This window comes from Balearica regulorum, chromosome 1 (genome assembly GCF_011004875.1).
Source record: "Balearica regulorum gibbericeps isolate bBalReg1 chromosome 1, bBalReg1.pri, whole genome shotgun sequence".
NCBI lineage: Eukaryota > Metazoa > Chordata > Aves > Gruiformes > Gruidae > Balearica > Balearica regulorum.
Window position 1 is genome coordinate 127346188 of NC_046184.1, and position 25486 is coordinate 127371673.

The window sequence follows — 25486 nt, forward strand, 5'->3', positions numbered from 1 at the left end:
TTGAGTCAGTTTTAAATCCCTGGAGGTATTTAAAACACATGTAGATGTGACGCTTAGGGACATGGTTTAGTGGTGGACTTGGCAGTGTTAGATTAAGGGTTAGAATTGATCTTGAAGATCTTTTCCAACCAAAATGATTCTATGATTCTATTTATTTCAGAAAACAAATAAGAGGTGCTTAGATCTTTTTCGTAGATGTACTCTGCTTCTCTTGGGATATGAAGGAGTCACAAAGAAAGGATCTGAAATGCACCAACCAAAATGGACTAAATACCTTTGTTGTTGTCTTGCTGCTTTGTCAGCATAGGCTTCCTGCATAGCTGGAATAAACTACTTTTAGGAGCATTAGAAGATACACAGCTTACACAATTAATTTGGAATAAGGAAAAGCACATCTTGTATACTAATCTTTTGATGAGTGCTTCAGTTTTCATGTTTGTTGCCCATTTAACTAACTGTCTAAATTTATTATGACACTATATAGTATTCTGAAATAAAAAGGCTATGGCTTGATTTTATTTTCAGAAATATGTATATGTCAGGAGAAAAGCATGGAATGTGTAGACTACGAGACATTTTTTCTACAAACAAGAAAAGTGTGGAAGTGCTTCTTTTTTTTTTTTTTAATTTTGTGTTATAAAATGTTATGAGTGGATGTGTGGTAAAACACCATGGGGACATAGATTTGACAGCTTCCTACTGTGAATAGTTATTCAATGTACATTTTTCATGGCACGTGTTCTTGCTGAGGAAAAGGCAGCTGTTTCCATCACCACTCTAAAAACTAAGCATTTTGTGCAACAGGTAGTACATATAATTCTTTTATTCAGCAATAGTTTTATCAATTTTTAAATGTGGAAGGACCTTAGAAGTATACAGACTTTAAAAGTGAGCTTTTTTACTATGAATTTTATCCTTTCTTACATACTGTTTTGGCTGTTTACATCAGGTTTGTGATACTTAACCTAGCTTAAATAAAACCTCCAAATGCATACATGAAGGGAAAGAATTTTGCTAATAAAAATATTCTTCAGTCAAACAAAGAGAAATAAAATACTGCAGCTGGAAGCTGAAGCTAGCAACATTCAGACTTGAAATAAAGTACAAATTTTCAAGTAAGGGCATTTATATCTGGAGTATTATATGTGGTTATGTACCTTAATAATGGCATTTTTAAAAATCTGATTTGTCTATTTAACAATAATAAATAAATACAATATTTAGAATACAGTTACATTCTGCAGAATTACTTCTAATGTATTCCAAATTCATTCCTAACTGCTTTACTGCTAGGATGACCATAGATGAAGTAAAATAGTTCGATAAGAACTCCTATACTGTACCAAAGTCGTTCCTAGCCCTCCTTGAAATTGCTCCAAATACAGTGCTAGTCATTACTGTGCAAGAAATAGGTATCCAGCAAAGGACAGCAAATGACATTTGGAACAGGAGTAGGTGAGCAAGGACAATCTACTCATGATTCAGTGCAGCTAACATTGCACTTAAAATATCAAATAAAACCAATTCAATTAAGAACACACCAAGTAGGGAAGTTGCACGCTCCTCTCCTTCAAAGTCATTCTTCTAAAGAAAATTACAACAAAGTTCCATTGGGGGCTATCTGTGATGCTCAGTTAGCGCTGGGTCTTGCTCTCAGATGCCATAAATCATTCCCCCTTTCACACTTCATCCCCAGCACTCCCATTTCAGGCAGCAAGAAACCACCACCAGAAATCTTAGTGCCCAAGCACCCCAGGAGAAAATGCAGAGCTTTATTCACTAGGTCATTTTTTGTATGTCTTTGTGTGCTTCTTTGTATGAAAGTAAAAGTACTTTTGTGCATGTGTGGCTACATATAGAGTATGTGTGTGCTCATGTATGTATGTGTTTAAATTATTATTATTATTATTATTATTATTATTTTCATTCTGTTTAAAGAGCTTGATTCAACCACTGTTCACCGCAAACGAATCTGTGACCTTGTGGAGCTGCAGCATGCGAACGTCTTGGAGAAGGGCAGCCAACGTACAAAGGCTGCATTGAGTGTGTGGGCAGGCAGGAATGCTGGTACCAGGCAGCTCTCTAAAGAATGTTCTTTTGGCAGAAACAGCCGTGCTAAAAATGAGGGGGGAAAATGAATTCAAAATGTAGAGCTGGCCTGCAGTTACAAAGTGATAAGAAAAGTTGGCTGTTCAACATGAGCTGCCAGTTGCATATTCTAGGTCCTTGCTATTCTCAGGCCCTCCTACAGCCATGGCCCTGACCAGTGTTTTGATATAGCACAAAGTGGCTGTTTATTGCTATTGACTGCTGAGGCCTGCGCTCCGAAATGCGTTCTGTCAACAGAATGTAAGTGAATTTGGCATTTTAAAGCTCGGCTGCTGCAGACGCGTAGATTTCTTGGAATTGCCATGCAGCAGGACCGGTGTTGCAGTCCCCAGCTCAAACTGAAAATGCTGCACAGGAAGACTTATCATGTGAAGGTCAGATTTACCTGAGACCCTGAGGGTTTTGTCTGGTTTTTCTTTCCTCATCAGCATGGTATATATGTCTTGTCCTTGCTTTGTTGCCTGTCAAAGGCTAGACTTCTAACTTTCTAAATTTGGTTCAGTAAGCTCTGTATGGAAGAAAATGCAAACGGCCTTCACGTGAAAGGGAAATATGCATGATAACTAGTACATGATATTGCCATAAAAGGAGTAATCAAAATCTGTGCTAACTCTGTATTACATTGAGGATTTTTCTCTTCTTTTGAGAAGCGATAGTTTCTATGATTTTGTAAGAAATCACACATATTGTTTTCTATTGCTTCTGTAGGAACTACAGGCAGAAATCGATGCTCATACTGACATCTTCCACAACCTGGATGAAAATGGCCAGAAAATCCTGAGATCCTTGGAAGGCTCTGAGGATGCAGCCGTATTGCAGAGACGTCTGGATAACATGAACCTCAGATGGAGCGAGCTTAGGAAGAAATCTCTAAACATTAGGTAGGATCTTAACATAAGCAAAAGCCTACAGTTGGTGTGTAAGGTGGGCTGCTGCGTTTTGCCAGTAGAAGGGTTTAATATTGTTTCTGATAGCACTATTTCTGTCCATTTTGAGATGATTTGTGCTATTTTGAATGTTGGCTTAACTTTGTAAGAGTGATTAGGTTTTTTTGGTGTGAAAAACGATAGTAGGGGATTAGGATTTGAGGCACATGATGAGGTTTTGTAATTACAGAAGGAGAGATTAGCATGTTTAAACAGCAACTGTACCCCCCCTAAATGTAGGCTTTTTTCTAGAGCTGGGTATGACTTATCAATGAGTCATGAAAGAAAGTGATTAAATAACCTATATTTATGATAAGCTTTATTGCTAAGGCTGCTATTTCCAGTGCAAAACTAAGAATAGCCTTGCAAATGAGAAGACACGTTATTTAAGATTTTAGCTGATGTCTGGAGAGCGGACAGAATTACCAAAATCCAGGGGTAAAAGGAAATCCATAGGTAGTGTCACAAGAGGAAAAGCTTCTCCTTGCAAGGAAAACTATAATAAATAGTTATGTTACAAATGATGAAGTAGAGGTACAGGCTTCAATGGACTGAAGAATGTTTTTCAAAAGATTTTGTCCAGGAAGCTTCTCTTCAGAAATACGACTTTTACAATAGGCAACCCAGCTCCGTTGCGTTCAGTCTTGGGCATTTTTCATTTGCTTGCTTGCTGTGTGTTAGTTGGTGGTAGTTCAGAAGACAGCAAAAGGCAGAAGTGTTTTTCAAAATAATGTATGAAATATTAGCTTTTTTCATCTCAGGCCCTGAGGGAGGTCAGTCTGTGTAATGACAAAAGCCATCTTCATAACATCAGTCATTAAAAATAAATGAAGGATGTGAGGTTGAAAAGATATTAGTAGCTAAAGAAAAAGACAGACAAATTCCTCCTTTTTTTTGTTCTGAGGAGCAAAAGAAGAGGGATATAACCCTTCAAGGTCTCTCTGAGATTTTTTTCTTCTTTTACCCATGAACTTGCCCAAATGCAGTAATGTTTGAGATAAAAAAACCCAATCAGTTGGCCAAATACCAGTAATTAAATATATGGGACTTTCTGTCTTTCAGTTTTTGCAGTTCAGTGTATTGCTGCCATTAATCAAGTCAGAAATAGTAACCCTAATTATGTCACAGTGAGTTCTTGCATTAAACATTCAAAGCAACAGACCTTGTCTCTAAAATATTTGCTTTCATTAAAAAGCTCAAGGTGTTCAACAACTTACTGATTATGATAAGAAACAATTCTTAACTTCTAAAACATTTAATTTAAATGCTGCTGGCCCCCAGACTGAATGAACAGGCTATTCTCAGTCTGTCTGCGTGGAGCTACTTCTTTCCATCACACACTATGGAATGGGTTTCATCATAACTAGCAATGCTTACGCAAAAGAGGTATGAGAACAGAAACGTGAAATGCTCCCCAGGCAGCAGTCCCACACGTCTCCTCATTAAGCATAAGTTTTGGTCTGCTGAAACAGAAGACCCATGCTGTTGCTCAGCTTATGTGGGCATTCTTTTCTAAATCCATTAGATAAAATACATGGTAGATATCAAGAGAAGCCAAGTTCATTTCCATTATTACCTTTCTTTTATTCTGATAAGTCCATACAGTTTATCTGTTTTGTCTGCACATACTTGAACACAGCTATAAATATATGAGTGTGCGCATATAATGTACACTGGCATGCACATACATAAACATATATTCTGGAAGCTGAAAGAAGGGCAGAACAGAATGAGTTCAGGGAAACCATTCACTAAACTAGGGAAGGTCAGAACACAGCAGCACTAACAAAACCACTTTGGGTCACTCTTTTTTGCACTCTTTGCCTGTAAAGCAAGACCTGGGGAAGCAGGGAAGAAGTGAAGACCCTAGCGTTTGCCTCCAGTTGCTGCCCTGTCTGGAGGAGATGGAAGCTTGCATTTGCTGAGATAAACATGGGACACGGGAGTTAACCTGACTCAGAAACTTGGCTCCTTTACTGTGTCCCCTCCAAAAGCCCTGTGGAACTTGCTCTAGCTGTTGCTTCCTGCAACTCCCCATACAACATCCCCGCTTCTCTGCCCCCTCGCTGCTTTCAAAGGCATCCTGGGGCTTCCACAGCCCTCACTGCCTGCAGGGCTGGCCTCCCCAGCAGCGCCTGCTGTGAGGCAGTTTTGCCCCAGCCCACAGCTGCCTTGTGAGAGCAGAGATCAAAAGGCAGCGTGGTCTATGTGTCTCCCACATAGCCTTTAAGTTTGAAAAAGGAGAAAATTTTCCATCAGCTCACATACCAGAGCAGCTGAGCTTTCTGTCAGCCTATGGCTAATCTGTCCCTTTCCTTTCTCTTTCCTTGCCACTCCAATTACCTGGTGTAAGAGGTTGGAAAGAAGACAGGATCCATAGAGCATTTCAAAGAAACACAACTGTCTTTACCGTCAGCAATTCCTCATTTCCACATCCAAACTAAGTAATAAGGTCTGCAAAACATTGAGACCATATTTATCACATTTTGTTATAGACCATCCTATATGAGGTATAGGAGTAGAATTTTCACTGTCAGATAACAAGTGATTTTATGTGCAATCACTGAAAAAGAAGAGAAATGTTATATGAACAAAGCTGGAAGTTAAAAAGAAAATATATAAATAAATCTGTCTTTATTTTCCAGTGCATTTTATCACTTTACTGTTACGTAATTCTGCTTTTGATTTGAATTACTAAGAGGAATTCTTTTGTTGCCTAGAAGTTAATTAGGAATTTCCTCCCCACCAGCAACAGAAAAATAGCATATTCATAAGTCTAGAAAGACAAAATTTTAGTGTGCTTTATCTATGGTATAAACAAAATTGAAGATGTGATCAGTCCAGTGATGTTTCAGTCACATATTTTCTCTCCACAGAAAACAATTGCTGAAAATTAGTGGCTCGATACTTGATCCCAGTATTAAAAACAACACATTTACACATATGCGCATACACGGAGGAAATATTTAGATGTCCTTATGGTGGAGACCTTGTTTGCACAAAGTAGTATTATGTCCTTTAATTTTTCCCAGGGATTCAGTTAGTTTAATTCACACCTCTGTTCAAATCGCACAGACATTGGGGTAGTGTACAGGGATTCTATCTGTTTTAACAATTTCCTCATTACTTTTTTGGGAAATGATGGCATTGGTTCTCTTATCTTAAAGGTGAGCAACCACATGAATCTTATGTGAGTTTGAATGGTTTGTGTAGTGGTTTAGAGAAATGCTTGCTCTTCTCTGAGTTGAAAACATCTCTCTACATTTCAGTTAATTAATCGCCTAGTAATCCTAAGTGATGACTAAGTTACTCTCTTGCTCGTCCTGCATAATATTTGTGCACATTTAGTCAGACTGACAATTGAACATAGCTATTACTCACTGCTGAAGAGGAAAACTAAAAAAAAACCCAAACAACCAAGAAATGGGAAAAGAACGGATGTTTCAGGCCAAGACTGTGGAACCAGAATTAAATCAGCATTGCCAGAATCTAATTCAAAGCTACTGAAGCTATTTAAAAATCATTAAGTTAATGAAACGCTAGGATCTTTCTCAGTAAATAAGCTTGTCCAATTTAGTTTTTATTTTCACTGTGCCTGAATATATCTTATATTTAACACATGCTTTCAGATCCCATTTGGAAGCCAGTGCAGACCAGTGGAAGCGTTTGCATCTCTCTCTTCAGGAACTTTTGGCATGGCTGCAATTGAAGGAGGATGAATTAAAACAGCAAGCACCCATTGGTGGAGATCTTCCCACTGTGCAGAAACAGAATGATATACATAGGGTATGATTTTTTTTTTAAATGATCGTTTGGTCATTGCTTTTTGTTTTGCAGGTTAGTGCTGCATGAAACAGTCCTTGCTGGAAAAAGTAAGATACCCTTTACAATATATTTGAGAGACAATGAAAACTGAACTTCTTGCATGAGAGTACTAGCTACAAGTTTCAACCACCGGTTAGAAAATCAGCCTTTTGGAGTAGGGAGTGTTTACTACCAGCTGCTTGGCTTTTTTGAAAAGCAACACAGCCTTTTCGTAGACCTATCAGAGACAGCTAGTTTTCATGGCCAGAAGAAAGACTAGCCTAACATTATTTGAGAATTAAATATATAGTTCTAAATTTTTTTCTAGATCAGACACTTAAACTTCATGTGTACTTTTTGAAATCCTGTTTTGCTATTGATTGTTGGGAACATTTGTGAAAAGTGTAGCTGATATCAGCCCTAATGCACAACTATGTGCATCATGAAACTATTGTGATACCTGACTGTAACTGTCCATTGTTTATACTAGTGTCATCAGGGAATTCTTATGGCAAAGTTATTTCGAACAAATGTATTTTCTATTGAATAATTTAAATTGTCAGTCAGACAACTTGATACCATGAGAAGAGACTATTCCAAAACCAGTGATCACCCTCTCAAAGGATTGTGCTTCATATAGATAACTTTCAGATTTGCGAAACTTGCCACAAAAGGTATTGTTTCTGAAGTTCCCAAATCTCTCATTTTATTGCTTAATGGAGAAATGTGACATGGTACTGTAAAATGAAATTGGATCTGGAATACCTGTGTTTTCTCCATTCATCAGGTAGCTGTATTATAAGTATTGCTCTAACAGATTGTCCTGCCTCATGCTGAAGGACACATTTGAGAACAAATAGTGAGAAGATCAAGTTTGGAAAGAGAACATGACATATCTTGCTGCTGTAAGTTATTTGGAAACCCTGAGTTTGTGAAAACTCTGGAAGTATCATATACAACCAGGCTTGGCTCTTGGCATAGGCAAAGAGGCGTTTGTCTACAGTAGCAGACTGATGGGAAGTAGTGGCAATACAGTTTCTCAAGGGCCTACCTAATGGCCAAGAAAACCAAAGAGAAGGATGAACAAAAAACATCTCACTGTTATTGTGCAGTGCTTTTCTAAGATCATATAGTGCTTTGCTGCAGGGGGTAGCTTGGTCACATTTCCTAGGCCTTCCTTCTGCAGATGTGATATATAGGATGTGACTTTCATACAAAACTTTGCTTTGGACTTCAAGCACTATCGCAGAAACAGACAGGCCAAAATATCCATGACTTTATGGAGCACCACCATCCCTTTTTACCTTTCCCTCTGTGAAAGTTAAGATATATGAAATGCTTGAGGTCCATTCTAGCCAGCTGTCTGTAGCAACTTCCAGAAAGTATTTTTAAAGCCCATCCAGAACATCAGGATGAATGAAACAATATAGATGTTGCTTTAACTCAGCATGACATTAACTCAAACCCTTTATCCAAAGACAACTCTTGAGCCAAAGCAAGACTTAGAGAAGGATTTGTGTAGGATTGTTACAACAAAACTTTTGTCATCTGAATAATATCTGAGTATTTGAAAATATTACCTTTCTTCCTAGATCAAAGAAATAATTTTTTCATCTTATAAAATTTTAACTGAAGTATTTAAAACTCTTAGGGACAAGAACTGTTGCATAAAAGTAAGGTGCAAAGAATAGGTGCAAAGTGACTTCACAAAATAGAACTCCTCCTCAATTCTCCTCTTTTATTATCTTCTCTGTCACATGCAGATACATACAGACACAAATCTTTGGTCATCGTGTCTAGTATCAAAGCTAGAACATTTTAGTTCCTTTTAGAAACATGGCTTCTTTTTTTCCCATTCTGTACCACTTCTGTAGTTAAATGCAAGGCCTTTCTTGTTGTAGGTATTCTGATTCCCTGTGGAAAAAAGAACAAAACATAATCCTTGAAACTAGGTTACCCTGTCTGCTCTTCAAAGATCTCTTACAGAGAAGGAGGGAAAAACAATCAGTGCAGAACTGTGTTGACTTCAGGTTGTCTTTGACAAAAGTCTGTTTGCATCTCACTGTTTTTGTGCTGTATTTTTTTCCCCCTGGACACTATGGACTTTCTGTTTCTCTGAAAGATTCCTTTAAAGAAGTAGGCATACAAAGGCTGTATCCAAATGAACAGCTTAGCTCATTTCTTAGCATAAGAAAAATGCTTTTTGAAAAAGCTTGAACAACAAGTATAGAAGTAGCTAACTTAAAACTGGAGCACAGTGCTGGAAAGTTGTTTTTTTTCAAGTTTTCAGCCCCTGCTTAAGAACAAAACTTAGCTCTCAGAGTGTTGGATGTGAAAGTAAAGAGTAGTTGCATTTTGGTCTTGAGAAAAAGAATCTGCTGATTGTTCATTTTGTTCTCCTGAGTGTCAGTTCTGGAAATCAGTCTTCAGTAAACAAGCTCAGTCTCTACTTTCTCTGACCAATCTTTTAAATGACCCAAACTTCCAGCTTTGGTCTTCCTATATCAGTACAATGTCTTTCCTTCTGTGAAAAATTGTTTTTGCCAGGTAAAGCCAGAAGTGAACCCAGGTAAGTTCTTCCCTGGAGAAGAGAAAAAACCTCAGCAGGGGAACATTATTTATACACAGTTTAACTGATTGCCCTTCAGAAATGGCATGGTGAATGCAAACACGATTTTATGCCTGAATCCCTTTTCTAAAGCAATGTTACAAGCTGATTTTTTTTTTTCCCCTTAAGGATGTAATTTAAAGAATAACAAACATATTTAACCTCTCTATCTTTTAGAAGACCATCTGGAATACCTCAGACATTCATAGCAGAGATGAAAAGAAGTTGGTTCTTATCATTAGAATGCTCCTAGTTGCCAAGATGGGCTTTAAAATTTTTAAGAGTAGGATTCAGATGAAAATTTCAAATGTTTGAATCTATGCCAGAGGAGAGCTTGAACTCAACTGAGAAAAGAGATATCCATGCAGTCAAAATCATTGTTGCGTTATAAATGTGAGGTGCTTTCAGACAAGACAATTTGGAATTTATCCCGAGTACACCCACATAACTGCTATTTGTTTGAACTTATATCTATAGTGGGTCATTTTGTCGTTTTTTGGCATCTGAAGAAATTGTGTCTATGCCAAAGTCTTAGGATGTGTGTGTAGGGAGTTTAGACAATGATAAAAAAATACTGCTATTCATCAAAACATTATTCACTTGTCTTTCCATTTTCTTTGTTTTACTAAGTGTCATAATGATGTTTCATTGAAATCATATTAATAACTGTGTACATGTTACTGTTCATCTCAGTTAAGTAACTTAGGCATCACGCAGGTAGCCTGCTTTTTCTTTCATTCTTTTAAGAGTTGCCACATCTTCTGTGTAGTGATTATATTAGCAGCATAAATAGCATTTATGAATATGGAAGTTAATTTTTAACAATTCCCTGGAAACCCTTTCACATGAAATCTATAGCAACAGTGCCTAAGAAGGAGTACAATTTCTGCTTCAACACACTCACCTTTTCTGGTGGCACAGTTGATAACTACTTTTTAAAATTGAGGTCAAAACCCATTTTTATAAAGCATTCTGGTTGGGAAACATCTTGAATTAATTTATTTGTACTCTTTCTCTTTAAAATTCATTAAAAGGAAAAAATTTATCTTCTTTTCTAATAACAGAGATTAATTTTAGTTTTACTAATGCAACTCTTTTGTCATTATATTCTCGTCTTTTGATTTAAACAATCTGTGTTTCTCATTCTAAAGAGATTTAAGGACACCCGGGAGGAGGTAGGAGAGGTCTGAAGAGACAAGCTGATAAGCTGATCAATATATGCATTATTAAAATGGTGGACAGAATACTCTTACTGCTCTAGTGTTGATGACAAATAGAGATGTTTAAATAAAGTAGTTTACTTGGTTTTTTGTCAGGTCATACATTATGCACGTTCGATTTCCTCTCCAGTCACCACAAAGTGTGGAAGAAGTTAAGGAATTCAATAAAATTAGCCTGAAATCATTAGCTGTAAATTAGACATTCATTTAGGCTAATTCTGCTTTCAATTATGGTCTGTTTATTATGAAGATGTATTTGTCAGAGCTCTAGATAGATAATTTTTTTTTTTTTCAAAAGAAGAGACAATGTCATTTATTGCTACTTTATGATTTTTATTGGTAGTGTGTACATATTTCACAACAAAACTTTAATCAGAAAAGCTGGCTTTATCTTCATACAGTAATAACATTTTTTTGGAATGGGATGGTATGAAATGAACATTCATTATTTTGAATGCTGTTCTGTGCTACTGCTTCACTCTCAGGGTTTTTTCATTCTCTCCTCTTTAAATTTCTTAAACTGAAACATATTTTAACTTACTTGGGAGAGGTCTACAGATCAAAGCTAGGGAAGGCAATGAGGATTGTGGATAGATCTTAACACCATACTGTGTACTATTCTAAAACTCAGGATTTACAGACTATATCACCAGCTCCAACATCCAGAAGCGAAAAATAGGAAAAGAAAACATTTAACATATTGGCTCACTGTTTTCCTTTAATAAAAGAGAAAGAGACTCTTTGTGTTTGGGACTAAATACAAAACATAAAAAGTTGGAAAGTTCCCATTAGCATTTTTCTATTGTTTTGAGAAGATAGATATGATTCCTGCTCACACACTTTATGGGATGCAGTATGCATATATGATTATGTTATCCTTGTTCTGTTGCACAAGAGATATTGGAGGAATGTGGCTTTAACCCTCTTTTGGAAATATAATGCCACTAGGTGTATGTGGTTGCTATGGTTTTATGCAAACCGGTACAAGTTGGAAGAAGGTGTTTTGTGTCCTTCTCATTGTTCGTACATGTGCATAGCTAGGGTTGACCTGACGACAGCAGCAGCACTCCATACAGCAGTACTACTCATTCCCAAACACACAATTTAAAGGCATCTCTGGCTTTTAAGTACCCTTTAAGTTGGTGTCGTTCTGTGTTCCTCTGGAATATCGGTGACTCCTTCCTGCTCTTGGTGTGTGTGGGCAGAGCAGACCTTTGTGCATGTGCCTCCTGTTTGATTGCTTAAGGGCATAAACGTTTCTGAGAAATAATTTGTCTCTGGAGACATTTATAAAGCATATTATATCTTTAAGCTGTTATACAGTTGTAATGTTTAAAACCCAATATGACTGTTGATGCCACTTTTAACATTATCAGATGAGAACAAAGCATGCATTCCATGGGGGAACATTTTAAGTTATGCTACCTGCTGGCTTACTTGAGCTGCAGACCTGCCACTCCCTAGAGGAATAGATTGATGTAATGTGAAGTGAGCACAAAGGCTAATTAAAGGGATAGATTTTCCTTATTTGGAGGCATGAAAAAGGCTTATTATATTTCCTCTCTCCATTGCACTTCATGCAAGAGTCAAGTATGAATTATAAAAATTTCTAAACCTAAAAATGCCTAAGTTAAAAAGTTTTAACCCTGGAGTAACCCCACTCAGTTTTTATGTGGAGCAATGTCTAATGGTAGTTTACTTGCTAACATACAGTACTCTTCTGTATTTGTGAAAATCAGTGTTGGTTCTTAAGTTCAACATGATTGTTTAAAACATTTATCACAGATATTAATCAAACAATAGATTTTGCCTTATGATAGCAGATACACTCTATGAAAGGATCCCAGTCCCATTGATGTCCATGACAGAAAATTAACATTTTTTTACTTTGTTTTTTTCTTCAAGAAAGCACACTTTGCTAAAGGGTTTTCCTGATTCACAATTGCAAACCTTATGATCAGTTCTTAACCACTTAATAAAAAGTTTATTTAAATATTTATAATAGAATAATTGTAGTCATTTCCTTAAGTTTACTTTCCAGAAATGTATTAAGAATTTTTTACCTGTGAGTGCTCATAGTATAAACTGAAGGTGTGATTCTCATTAGTTCTGTTAGGTATTTCCTGTACAGAGCATTTCATATCAAATACAATTCAAAGTGTAATGAACTTTTTAATATTGAATTTATAATCTTTGATTAGTTTGCATAGAAACCCAAATTTTGTTTAATAATTAATTTAACTGAGTTGATGAATTTATTATGTAAGAAGCATATATAATGCCTGTGTTGTAAAAAGAATTTTCTAATCCCTGGAGTAAAATATCTGTTTTCCACTTATGGCGTATGGCTCTTCTTTTTGCAGTATTGTGTTTTGTGTTATACTGCAGTATAATTATCTTCATATTTTACTTCTATGCTACTTGAAAACAGTATGCATTCAATATTTTTTCATAAATAGAGAAGAAAATGTTGAAATAAAACAGTGATAAGGACCATTTAGATAATTTTAATACAACATGCAAAAGACCCAATGCAACATGCAACCCACAGGCCAGGTTTCATCTGCATTTTTGTGTGGTGAACATTTGGACTCAGATTGATGGAATCTTAACTCTCTTTAACAAAAAAAAACCCCAAAACCCAAAACACCACCCCCCAAAAAAATCCCCCCAAAACCCAAATGACCCCCTCCCCTCAAAATCAAAACCCACCAACCTGAGATATGTATACTTTCAGTAGCCTACCAAAAGTTCAAATACCAATCTTGAGAATCTTACTTACTGTCATTTTAAAAGCAGGGAATAGAAGAGAGATAGTAAAAGGAGCTCTTGCTGGTGGAAGAAAAATGCAAATAGGAAAGAGGAAGAAAAGGCAAGAAAGGACACAGGTGCCAAAAAGCGTGACAGGAAAGAACGAGATGAAAGGGAGAAATACACTTGATCTGAAAAGGAGCAGAACGTACCACTGAGAAATGTTACACGTAAAGATATAGAAATTGATAATAAATACTGATTAGAGCAACTAGGCATTAACTATTTCAGAAGGACTACTTTCTGCCCTTAATTTTTACTCATGCATGCCTACATCTAGGCTAGATTGTATTTCTGAATTTTCACCTTTCCTTGATTATACATTTCATAAATCTCAGGTCGTGTAATTTTGGAAGAGATGCATCTACACCACTGCTAGAAGAGAGTGTTCCAATTTAATACATTGGAATTTTTTTTGTTACTAATTGTTATGGGTTAACATAACATGTCAATATCCATAAGTCCTTCCCCCCCCTTATAATAGTTGCTAGCAGCAGTAGCAAAGTGGTAGCTATAAGACATATTGAATTTTACTTCACATTCTGGTAAATCTTACTTTCAAGAACCATTAGCTATGCTGGTGTGGTCCAATAGAGAGCCAGCCCAAGCCTTGCCCCTTGCAGCTCAGTTTTGGAGTTGACCCTCATGTTAATCAACAAAAGGGATCCCTCTCACAGTGAAAATTTTATCAGCAACCCTGGGTGCTTTGCAGCATGCTGGCAGTACATTTACTCCTTTGAACTGTGATTTCAGGTTAAGCAAAAGCTGATTATCTCTTTTACATTTTTTTTTTTAATAGCTACTTGTAATACACACATGGAAGCTGTTGTTAGAAATTGTGTTCTTAAATTGACAAAAACAAGGGCTAGCACTCAGTATTTCATTATATATCCACTTACAATAATTTTGTTTCATCTCTCAGACTTTCAAGAGGGAGCTGAAAACTAAAGAACCCGTTATCAGGAGTGCGCTTGAGACTGTGCGAATCTTCTTAGCAGAGCAGCCTGTGGAGGGACTGGAGAAGCTCTACCCGGAACCAAGAGGTAACTGAGGAAAGAGCAGGGTAACAACACATTGCTGGAAAGATCAGTGATGATCCGCGATGATTAAATAAATTCTGCCAGCTACTGTGAAAGCATTCCTTTTACATGCCAAGCTGCATGTCGGTATTCAGAAACTAAGCTAAAAATATAGATGAAAGAAACCCTTAGCCATCCTTCTGAACACTGTGGCACTAAATAGACATGCATATTTATAAGCAGATTTTGAAACTGGCTTTAAACCTCCAGGACCTATCTATAACTGTAGGCCCATTTGAGGTCTGAAAGCTGCAATTTAACCTGAAATTCAACTTGTAGTCTCAGTACTACAGAATCTCCCAAATCCACTCAGTTGCAGCAAAAGATTCACAATGATTAATATTTACATATGTGCAGAACTATTTTGCTGAATCAGAACACAGTTGATATAAACTTTTAGCTACACTTCGCACGCTTAAAAATTCTTTCATCTACTTAAATGTACACAGTGGTGATTTATATGGTGGCAAGACTTAAATTTTTAAAGAGATATTCAAATGAGAATACATTAATAAAATAAATTTCACAGGTGTCTTTAATTATGAATAGTTTCTTACTGAGCTTTGAACTTACCCAGATGGCAATTATTTTTCTTCTAAGGCAGAATATGTCTTAAAAGCCTCTTGACTTTCACATTTAGAGCTGTCACCTGAGGAAAGGGCCCACAATGTCACTAAACTTCTCCAAAGGCAAGGAGATGAGGTCAGAACTGAGTGGGATAAGCTGAATCTACAGTCTGCTGATTGGCAAAAGAAGATAGATGATGCTCTTGAAAGACTGCAGGGCCTTCAAGAGGCAATGGATGAACTGGATCTGAAACTACGCCAGGCTGAAGTGTTCAAGGGATCCTGGCAGCCAGTGGGGGATCTGCTAATTGACTCTCTGCAGGATCACTTAGAAAAAGTCAAGGTATGTGTCAGTATATCGGTATTTCTGAGTATAAAATAATTGGCTTGTTCATTGTATGAATCCCCAACTCAGGAATTATCTTTTTAAATGAGAAATTGATAGCTTTGTATCATAGTGATTTATATTTAAAAAAAAAAAAGTACATATAAAGAGTTTTAGAATTTCTGCAATTAAAATGGAGTTGAATCAACATTGAGAATGTATATGGCTAACATGGGCAAAAAGCACTACAGGAATGTGTAAATATCCTCAACACACTCACTGTTAACTCAGGAGGTGCAGAATTAACAATAAAGAAAGCAAAATAGAATAGATATGAGAATATATGAGAAAAGTATAGAAAATTATTTCTGTTCTTTATTACACTTTTATAAGTATGATGAGTACATAGTTGTGCCTATACTTGTAGAGTAGAATTTAATTGAGTATATGGGTTTGTTGTTGTTTTGTCATGATGGTGGTATTTGCTATCTGTGTTATCTGATAACTAGACCTCATAACGTGAAATAGTTAAAAAAAGAACCACAACCAAACAAAAAAAACCCTGGAAATACTGTCATTATTTTGTATAACTTAATGCTTATCTTCTTTCAACGGTTGTTTCCTAAAATCATTGCTTATTGAGAAACTTGTGACGACTCATCCTCGTTCAGCATGACCGCCATGGCCAGACTTTATAAATACTACAGGATTCCGTCAGCTAGAGCACAATAGAGGCAGTTGCCATTTTGATAAGAACAAAGTGCCTCTGTTCCTCTCACATAAATGGGAAACATCAGTCATTTTGAAACAGACCTGAGCTGACTGTTGCGTTCTCTAATAGAACATTAGGATCTAAGGAAGAGGAAATAGAATGACTAATGGCAAGAAAAATGCCTTTAAAAATCAGTTAATAAAAAGAAAAAGTCCATGAGTTTTAATCACACAGAAAGTTTAATGAGTGTCCTGTACAGATATTATATAAGATAAATGAAATACTTGGTAGCTTGGTAGCTGATGGACAGTTAGCTGCAAAATTTGTTTATCTCAATTTAAAATCATAAATGAACAGAAGAGATTTATTTATAAATTCTCAGAAAGTGCCTTCTATTATAGCCATGGATTTTTTTGTGATCTTGAAGAAGATATTCTGAACAGAAACACTGAATCCCTGATATTACTAGAAAACAACGCAAGTTGCTTAATTCTAAACCTGTGACTATAACTGTTGACTCCACAATTATAGTGCTGAATATTTTTACAGTTAAAAAAAAAAAAAAAGGTAAAAATCTGTCCTAGAGGATATAATGAAATTCTAAGAACAGCCATGAAAAAATAGAAATCTTAATACTTATGAAAATCCAGAGGTACTGTCCATCAGTAGATGTCTGTTTATTCCTTCTGAAGTCTTAATATTAGGGCTGGACAGAAACCAAGACTTCTATTCCAAGAGTTAAAATTAAATGCTACCACCTAGCCCCTGATTTTTATCTCATTTGTACCACATTTATTTAAAATATTTATGAATACAGGCTATCATAAGACCGTACCATAAGATCATCAGCTAAATGGTAAATGAAAAAGACATAGAGAACACATTCATAGCCTTATAAGCTCTACCTTTTCATTTCATATATGGCAATTCCAGTCTGCTAGATGTACATACACAGTGATACCGTGCTTTTAGCACCTTCTAAGTGATGATAATTAGGTTAGGTAATCTAAGAACACAATAAGCCAAAAGCTGAATAATAACAACAGTGTAAGTAGTATAATAATTGTCCCAAAATGTGCTGTCTAGCATGTATGTATTGCTCTAATGGAATGTAATTCCAACATAGATACTGATGACAAATGCATGTACTAACTAGGCAATGTAAGGATGTTTGTGAAATTAATAACTGCCAAGAAAGCTACAATTGTGTCTTCAATTCAAAGGCCTATATAAAACTATACGGTTTTAGGTTTTGTAGGTTTTACCCCAGTTATTCATATTTATGACATTCATACTCGTTCTTAGTGAAATCTATTTTAGAAAAGTTGTAAATCAAGAACAATCATTTATGTAACCCTAAAATAGAGCATGTAAATCCTTAAAAAGTTTTCAAGTTTGCATTTGCTACACATGAACTGGCTAGACTATAGAAACTTTGATCTTGATCCTTTATATCCTTAGCGTATCTACCTCAAATGCACAAATATTTAAAATATACTCACAACCCTAGCATTAATTGCTGGGTTTGATTTTTCAAAACCTAAAAAAGAGGGTTTAATGTAAATACATGATCTGTGACAGGAGCAATAAAACATGATTTAAGCCCATTTTTATGTTGAACATATTTATTGGATAGTAAGTTCACTTCCTTTGCAAATATTTCCATTAAAAGGTAAATTTGTTGAAGACAACACAAGTTATATAGCCTTCAGTTAAAAGTTATTAGTAAACAATAAGTTTTTTCTTTATAAATTATATTATGAGCCAAACATTATCGAATTGATGTATTATCTCTCATCCTTGCTCTGGTTTTTATGATGTGTATCACGATGATTGATGATATTAGTGTGAGGGAGAGTACCTATTACTCTCTATACATCTAAGCACCCCAAGCACCTTCTGAGCAGATCTTTGAAATATTGGTCAGATGTGATTACATTTCTTGCAAACCCTTCTCTTCATTGGGATCACAGTAGCCTTCCCAAACCTAAGCTGATGAATAACTTCCTAAGGAATGAGTTTACCAAGTGCCGTTTGTCACTGTTCTCTTCAGTTATAGTTGCTGGAGCTCTTAAGGTCGTGGTATAATGTTGAGCTCACACAAAATAACTGATCCTTGATCAGTATTAATGGATTATTATTCCTTGATCTGTATTAATGTACCAATTGGTATTCATCTCTGATTCTGAGGACAAGAGATAGTTTCACGCACCTGCCCCAAAGAATGCAACCTAGACTACAGATGATCTATAATCAAAATATTCTTCATACTTCTCTGCTGCCCTCTGTTATTCTCCCTTTTTTCTTCTTATGAGTGACCTTATCTGCAGACTGAAATGTAACTTACTTTCTTAACACACATTCTTTGTCTCTTCCAAGCATACCTTTCTGTCCATTAAAATCCAAAACATCACTTAACTGTCTTAAATTCAGTTCAAGCCCAAACAAGTCTATTAAATGCCCCCTAATATCCATTGGCTGATCATTTTGATTGTAGCTCACGTCATATTTTAGACATCACCTGGGATTTCTACTTCCCTCTGCAGCAAATTCAACAGATGCTTTCTTCTTGGAATGACTAGCAAAATTTTCTTCTTTTCATCAGAATGCCTGGAACACTCAGGCTCACATGAGACCACCACTCAGTTTTTATATTAAGCTTTTCCTGGTATGCAATTGCTAGGCAGTCAAACCTACCTCATCCATTTGGTATCTTATTCAAAGACCCATTCCAGGAGTTGGCAGCAGAACAACCTTTTCTCTCTTTCTCCCCAAAAGACCCTCCTTTGCTCCATACCAACCAAAACCTTGATAATGGTTGTGCTGCGAGTGTGCAGCAATCATTACATGTCATGCTGATACTTTCTTACTGTTTTCTTGTCTGTTTGTAGACATCTGCTGAGAAATACTAATAGGAATGGGTGCTGTTGAGTATTCAGAGGAGTTCCTTTATGAAGTTTTAGATTTTTGACAATTTACCCTCTGAAAAATTCTGTTTTTAAACTAGAAGCCACTATTTTGGGATGCTGTGCACAGAATTTTGTGACTGAGAAGGCAATGTAATTTTAACAGTGTGGTTCATCTGTTACTAAAGGTAGTTCAGCTACTCCAATATGCTTATGAGAGCACAAATCAAAGCATTTTCTTATGCCAGTGATACTGTACCACATCACTAGTAGCATATAACTTCTTCAGTTTTCTGTCATACACAACACTGTAAGTGCACAGCAGAGACTTCCATGGGGGATATAACTCCTTTCTATTTTTTTTTTAACCATTGTAAAATAAAATTAAAAAATAATCAAGAACAGGCAGTAGTGTCTGTGGTTTCTCTAGTTCAAAATAGAAGTGTGTATCTCAAGAACACCTGCCAAATAAATGCTGAGTTGTGCAGCCCTATTTTCAACTAGCTCCATTCTGCTATAGAAGGATTTGTTCTTCATTGTCACATCATGAGGGCACCTTGACTCAATATGATGATTGTTAACTGTAAAAAGCGGAACAGAATTTAGTGACATAAGTTTTGTATTTTCCTGTGAGCAGTTTTCACGAAGATCTTAATCTTGCTTCTTAAGAACTGGTTGTTGCTCTTGAAGATTCACTTTTACAGTTATGAATAGAGCAGTTGCACAAGAAGACTATGAACTTTTGCATATAGATTATGAATTTTAATGTATTTAATGTAGTGAATGTATTTGCAAAGGCTGTAAGTATTCTTTAAAATTCTTTTGTTACAGCCTATTTACAATGTTAAAACAATTTCTAATTATTTTCTGCAAAACTTTGAAACAAAAGGCAATGAAAAATTCACGAGTACTGCGTTAAGTAATCCTTTTTTTCTGAGATGTCAGACCTGAATTTTACGCTGTTTATTTCAGACTTTCTTCAGCATTGTAGCTGAAGTTTGTTTCTTCAGACAGTTGTAGCCAATTTTATGTTACTGACAAATGTTCACTAAAAAGTGTCAACCTGAAACTTCTTTCTAGTTTGTAAACTGAACAGAGCCTGCAGTTATGCATAGATCAGAAATGAACTGATCTGCTCATAATCTGCTCCAAAATTACTTTCCATGTGCACTCAATCTTTTTGTCCCTAGGCATCTCTTCTCTAAAGGAAACAAAAAGTAAGATAACCCCTTAAGATAATTAGCTAAATTTCAGTTGTGTTCATATGTGGCCATGGAAGGAAAAGAAATAGATTTGGCAAGGTTACAATACCATATTCTTACAAGTACTCATCCTAAGCCAGCAATCTCAATTACCAGACAATGAATGAGTATAGGCAGTTCATTAAAACAAAACAAAACAAAACAAAACAAAAGCTTTAGATACTCTTCTGTACTTCTTTTTGGTACTGTTCAGCTACTGCTGTGCTGGAAAGAGATATTTCAGCAAAGCGAACTCTTACAGTGCTATTATGAAGGAACTGTGCTGACAGCTGCCTAGAATGCAGATTCTGAGAGTAAAGCGAGTTCTTGAATTTCTAATTTGTGTTCTCATTCATAGGAAAAAAAATTCAAATTCTTCCAAAATTATTTGAAATGCTTAGGTAATTGATAACTTTCTATCCTTCCTGAAGAAAGAATTATTTTTGTGAGGAATGAGTAGGGGTCACATGCAGGCAAATTAATGAATGATACTTAAACCCCAGACAATAATCCACATTCATCCCCTCCTAGCAATAAAGAAGTACAGTGGACACAAAGAGTACGGTTTTAAATAGAGCCATACAAACTGTGCAAGAAATAATTACCTGGAAGATGTATTGAATAACCAGAATTTCCAACCAGCTAGATATCAACAGCAATACGAGATCCATGTTACAGCTAATTGTTGTCAGACTTAATGTGATGCCCATTTTCCTGTTAATTTTACGCTAACATCAAATTAAGCTGTGCGTTAAACTAGCAGAGCTCATGCAGTCCAATCTGTAAAATAAAATGACATTACACATACAGCATCTTTTGAGATCTTTTTAATTTCCCTTCTTTACTGATAGACTGTATATTCCTAAGGAGAAAAAAAAAAAAAAAAGACTATTTATTTTTCATATGGATGTCTAAATTTGTATCAACAGCAAATTACTGCTATTTGGAAGGAAATTAACTTGCCTGGTATTCTGAACAAATTTATATTTGTTCCACATGGCAACACATAATTTTTTCACTTTGCTTAGATATCTTCCTGCATAATTCCAAGCCCAACCCCTTTTTTGCTTCGAATTTCTACCATATGTAATAGCTTCTTTTTCTCTTGTGCAACACTGATTGGTTTCACTGCTGTTACAGAAATTTGAGGCGAGTTTGCAGCAGGCAAGCCTATAGAAGTGACTCTAAAGTATTGTTTCAGCAGTTTCAGTACTCATAAAGTAGGATGTATTTTGACAATTTGCAAGCATTACTCCCCACTATAGTTATATTCCCTATTATTCTTAGATTTAAACTCACCGAAAATACCAAAGCATTCCATATACAGAATTTTAGAATATGAACTAAGATTTGGTTAAGTATTTTTCAATTGTTTGTACAATTAAAGGGTCACAGATCACAGAATGGTTTGGGTTGTAAGGGACCATAAAGATCATCTGGTTCCAACCTCCCTGCCATGGGCCAGGACACCTTCCCATGACTGCAGCCATTGATTGACAGCTGAATAGGAAAGTATATTTACAGATGGCAAAAACTCTTCAGTGACTCTTTTAATGTTAATGTAAACTAAACTGTCAGTAGACTCTATCAGAACATAATAAACTTTATTTTAAAATAAACCAAAATCTTCTTTAATTCTCTGGAAAGCTTTGGTATCCTATAAATGTCCTTATTATATAGAATATTGTGAATTTAAAGTTTGGTGGAGTTTTGCCATGATGAAAGCAATAGTTGAATTTTGTTGAATTTAACCAGTCGGCTTTCAGGATCTTTTAAAACATCAGGCACTTCAGCTAAATAAATTACTTAATTGGTTTTACAGCCTGATATATTGTTTTTACTTTTTTAAATGTAGTTTTACACAATAAAGAATTTAGTAGGGTTGTACGGTTGTCATTATTGGAGGTAAGTTTAATTTTCTAAGGTTTGTTTCAAATATGAAATTGAGGTAAAAACCATGGAGTGCTTTATCACGTAGTTGTACCAGCTGAAGTTAGTTCTGCTATGCTTCTTAGCTTGTAGGAGATGAAAGTTACTCGGTTGTGTCCTGTGGTCTTTTAATCTCATTTTTACAGCTTATGAATTAATTTATTTTCTCACATGAAAAGAAATATAATCACAAGTGGTTATTTAATATGTAACAGTCATGTATTTGCAACTGATACAAATTTAATCTAAAAGTCTCATCTGCCTTATGTTGTTGCTATGTAATCAGTCACATAAGATTGGAGAGTTTTTTATGGCAATAGCTATGGCAATAGCCCATATCTAAGCCCATTTTAAATACATGAAGCAAACCTTCATTCCTTCTTCCGACTCCTTTTGCAATAAGCTATACATTTCTGATCTCATATTTAGACGCTACTACTTTAATTATAGTGACTGTTTCATGCAGACTAAATTACATAGGGGTTTTTTGTCTATCACGCTACCTATTTTAAGGGGGGAGTATAAATTCTTTTTTGTGTAGGAATAATAAGAAAGTGATGGGCAGGCAGAGCAGTGAAATCTTAGAGTAGTCTTTTAAAATTAAGACTGCCCTTGACTATACTACTTATTGGGAAACCGTAGCATAATTAAGATACAGAAACATTGATGTTGCTCTGCTAACAAGGAAAAAATAAAATGAGTATTCTTTAATTAACTTTTTGGGGAATCACCACAACTAGTGAGAAACAGCCTCTTGTAGACCATTTTGTGAAAGAACCAGCACCTGGGAAAGAGCGGCACCAGATTTCACCAGATTTGCAGCAGATTTGTGTTAATATATTAACACAATCATTAATAGAGCAGGTTAACTATTTTCTCTTTGATTAAGGGCCCTTGGGCTAAACAATACTGTTAACTTTTTCAGTGACAGTAAGTGTAGAAAAATTCCTGAACTCTAAAGAAGAAGAAAAGATGACCAGTAAAAAGTGGAAATCTTTTCTACCTCCAACCCAGTTTGGTAGAACATGCTATTATTAGATCAGCAGATTTCATTTAGAGCCAAATTTTTCCTTGTATGAACTCACCCTACTGATTTCAGTGGGAGTTCGACATTCACATCTGTGGGCAGAATTTGACTTTTTAAGTATTGGTAATCTCTGATCTTGGTTTCTGATAGCCTGCTGAGAGAGCTGACTAATACATGTATAAAGACTTGTCTGTCGTTTTATGCCTCTGAAGTACAGAATTGAGGTCAGACTAGAACATTTTTAGGAGATTGCTCTTTATCAGTTTATCAGAAATAAGAATGGGACTTGAGCTTTTAGAAGGAGAATTAAACATTAAAGTTTAAGTACCTAAGTGTCATAGTCTTTGCAGGGACTCTGACATTTCACATGCCTTTTTGTTTTGTTTTAAGTTTGCCATATAAACACAGCACATATACTAGTCTGATGATCAAGTATTAACATTCCCAGACATGGCATTAAGTCAAAGATGCTCTTGAACTGTTGTGATGCTGTTCAAAAGTCATCTTTCTCTAATAACCTGGAAATGGAAATATTTATCCAAGGGGAAAAAAAATACAATGTGAGTAACACTTTTCACTGTGGGACCATTTTATTCAGGCTTTCCTAAGTGAGCGTGGCTCAGGGAGGTGGGTGGCTAAAGGGAGAAAAAGTGTATCCAAGGAGTATTTATAACAGAAATCTGATTTGCCATATGTAGTCTGCTATTGAAGCATTCCTATGTAAAGCTAAAGGACATACCAGAAGTGAATATATAACCAGAGACACGTGTTCAGTGAGACGTGAGAGGAGGGAAAAGGGAGAAGGAGTGCTAGAAATGAATTTTAAATTTGTCTGCTTTCTGTGAGGAGGCTTTTTTTTTTTTTTTTTTCCCCATGGAGAGAAGTTTGCCAGTATTATGTTCTTAATGAAATCTTTTCTTAAAACATTGACTCTCCTATTCCTGGGAATGTGTTTTCGTGTTGTAACTATCAAGTGTGCAGATTCTGTAATGATAATGTTACTATGACATGGGCAAATCAATGAGCTAAATAAAATCAATTTATCAAGCTCATATGCTGGTACACAGCAATTATTTAGGGACCACTTGAAGCAGGGAGTGCAATGAATGTCAGATTGCCTGGGATGTTTATCAGTGACCCATTGCGCTATATTTTTCTCATTTTAATCTTTATCTATTTAAAGCCTAATAGAGTTTTATTTCATTTTTTTGTCCAAGGTTAACCCATAATAAAACCTTATAATTGCTACTTAGGACTCTTATAGTGCTTCTCATGCTCTAGATAGTATGAGTTAATCTTCTCAGTTTCTTTCTGAGACTGCAATAGAAGTAATATTATCCCCAAACTACAAATAGGGCAATTGAATCAGTGAAACTAATTTGTCCAGACAGCAATGCCGCTCAAATTGTTTTTATTCTCTTTAGCTTTTACCTACAAATTGTTTTATTTTAGCTGGGTTCAATTATCCAGGGGATTAAGAACGACAATTTCCATCGGTTTCAGCAGGAGCCACAGCCACTCGTTTATTTCCCAGCGCGGCAGCCTGCTCTCCCTCAAGATGGGGCAGGGCATCCTGCCACCCAGAAGGGTTTCAGCCCGCGCGCCTGGGAGGGTGGGCACTGCTCCTGACGCAGTTTCCCGGCCTGTGTCTGGTGCTGCTCGTTGTTCAAGTTTTATTTAATTGTCTCCTTTTCAGCATTTTATTTTAGTATTTTTCTTCCTAAGTTAGCTTAAAAAGTAAATTGTTCTCGCTTGTGTTCTACTGAAATCTACTGTTAGAACTGAATTCCCTTCTCTGGCATTGCTGAAGGATGTCCTTGTTCGATGGAAGAAGTCTGGCAATTTCCACCTCAAGAGTTTGGCTTGGGGTTTCACCCACCCCCACTCCCCACACATCATACAGTGGTGGTGAAAAGATGAAGATGGGAATTGCAATATTAATTCAAGAATTGGAAAACATAGCTTCTGGCAAAACACTTTAACAGGACATCTGACCTGCGTTTTTCTGGAGGCTGGACACAGGATGGACTGTAATAACTCCTTTTGGCCTTAAGCTCTATGAAAAGCTTTGTTCCCTTTGCTAGAGGTAATAATTATCAACTTTATGAGGCTAAACATTATGAGATATATGCATGATAAATTTAAAGACATGTTAGCAAATTGTAAGTAAACATTATCTTTCCTGTTGGGGAAGAGAAAATAGAGATTCCTGATCTGTATCAG

At 36.0% G+C, this 25486-nt stretch overlaps 1 protein-coding gene across 10 annotated transcripts in view; it reads left to right on the plus strand.

Annotated features, from left to right (window-relative positions):
* DMD (dystrophin) overlaps positions 1–25486 on the plus strand; it is a 1320554-nt gene that overhangs the window by 1119519 nt on the left and 175549 nt on the right. For 8 of the 10 annotated variants that reach the window (XM_075774516.1, XM_075774534.1, XM_075774546.1 and 5 more), the window contains 4 exons: positions 2818–2990; positions 6665–6821; positions 14401–14521; positions 15198–15466. In XM_075774516.1, coding sequence (XP_075630631.1) covers positions 2818–2990; positions 6665–6821; positions 14401–14521; positions 15198–15466 — 720 coding nt within the window. Of the gene's footprint in view, positions 1–2385; positions 2484–2817; positions 2991–6664; positions 6822–14400; positions 14522–15197; positions 15467–25486 lie in introns of those variants that run through there. The other 2 variants (XM_075774594.1, XM_075774583.1) reach the window with 1 other exon arrangement.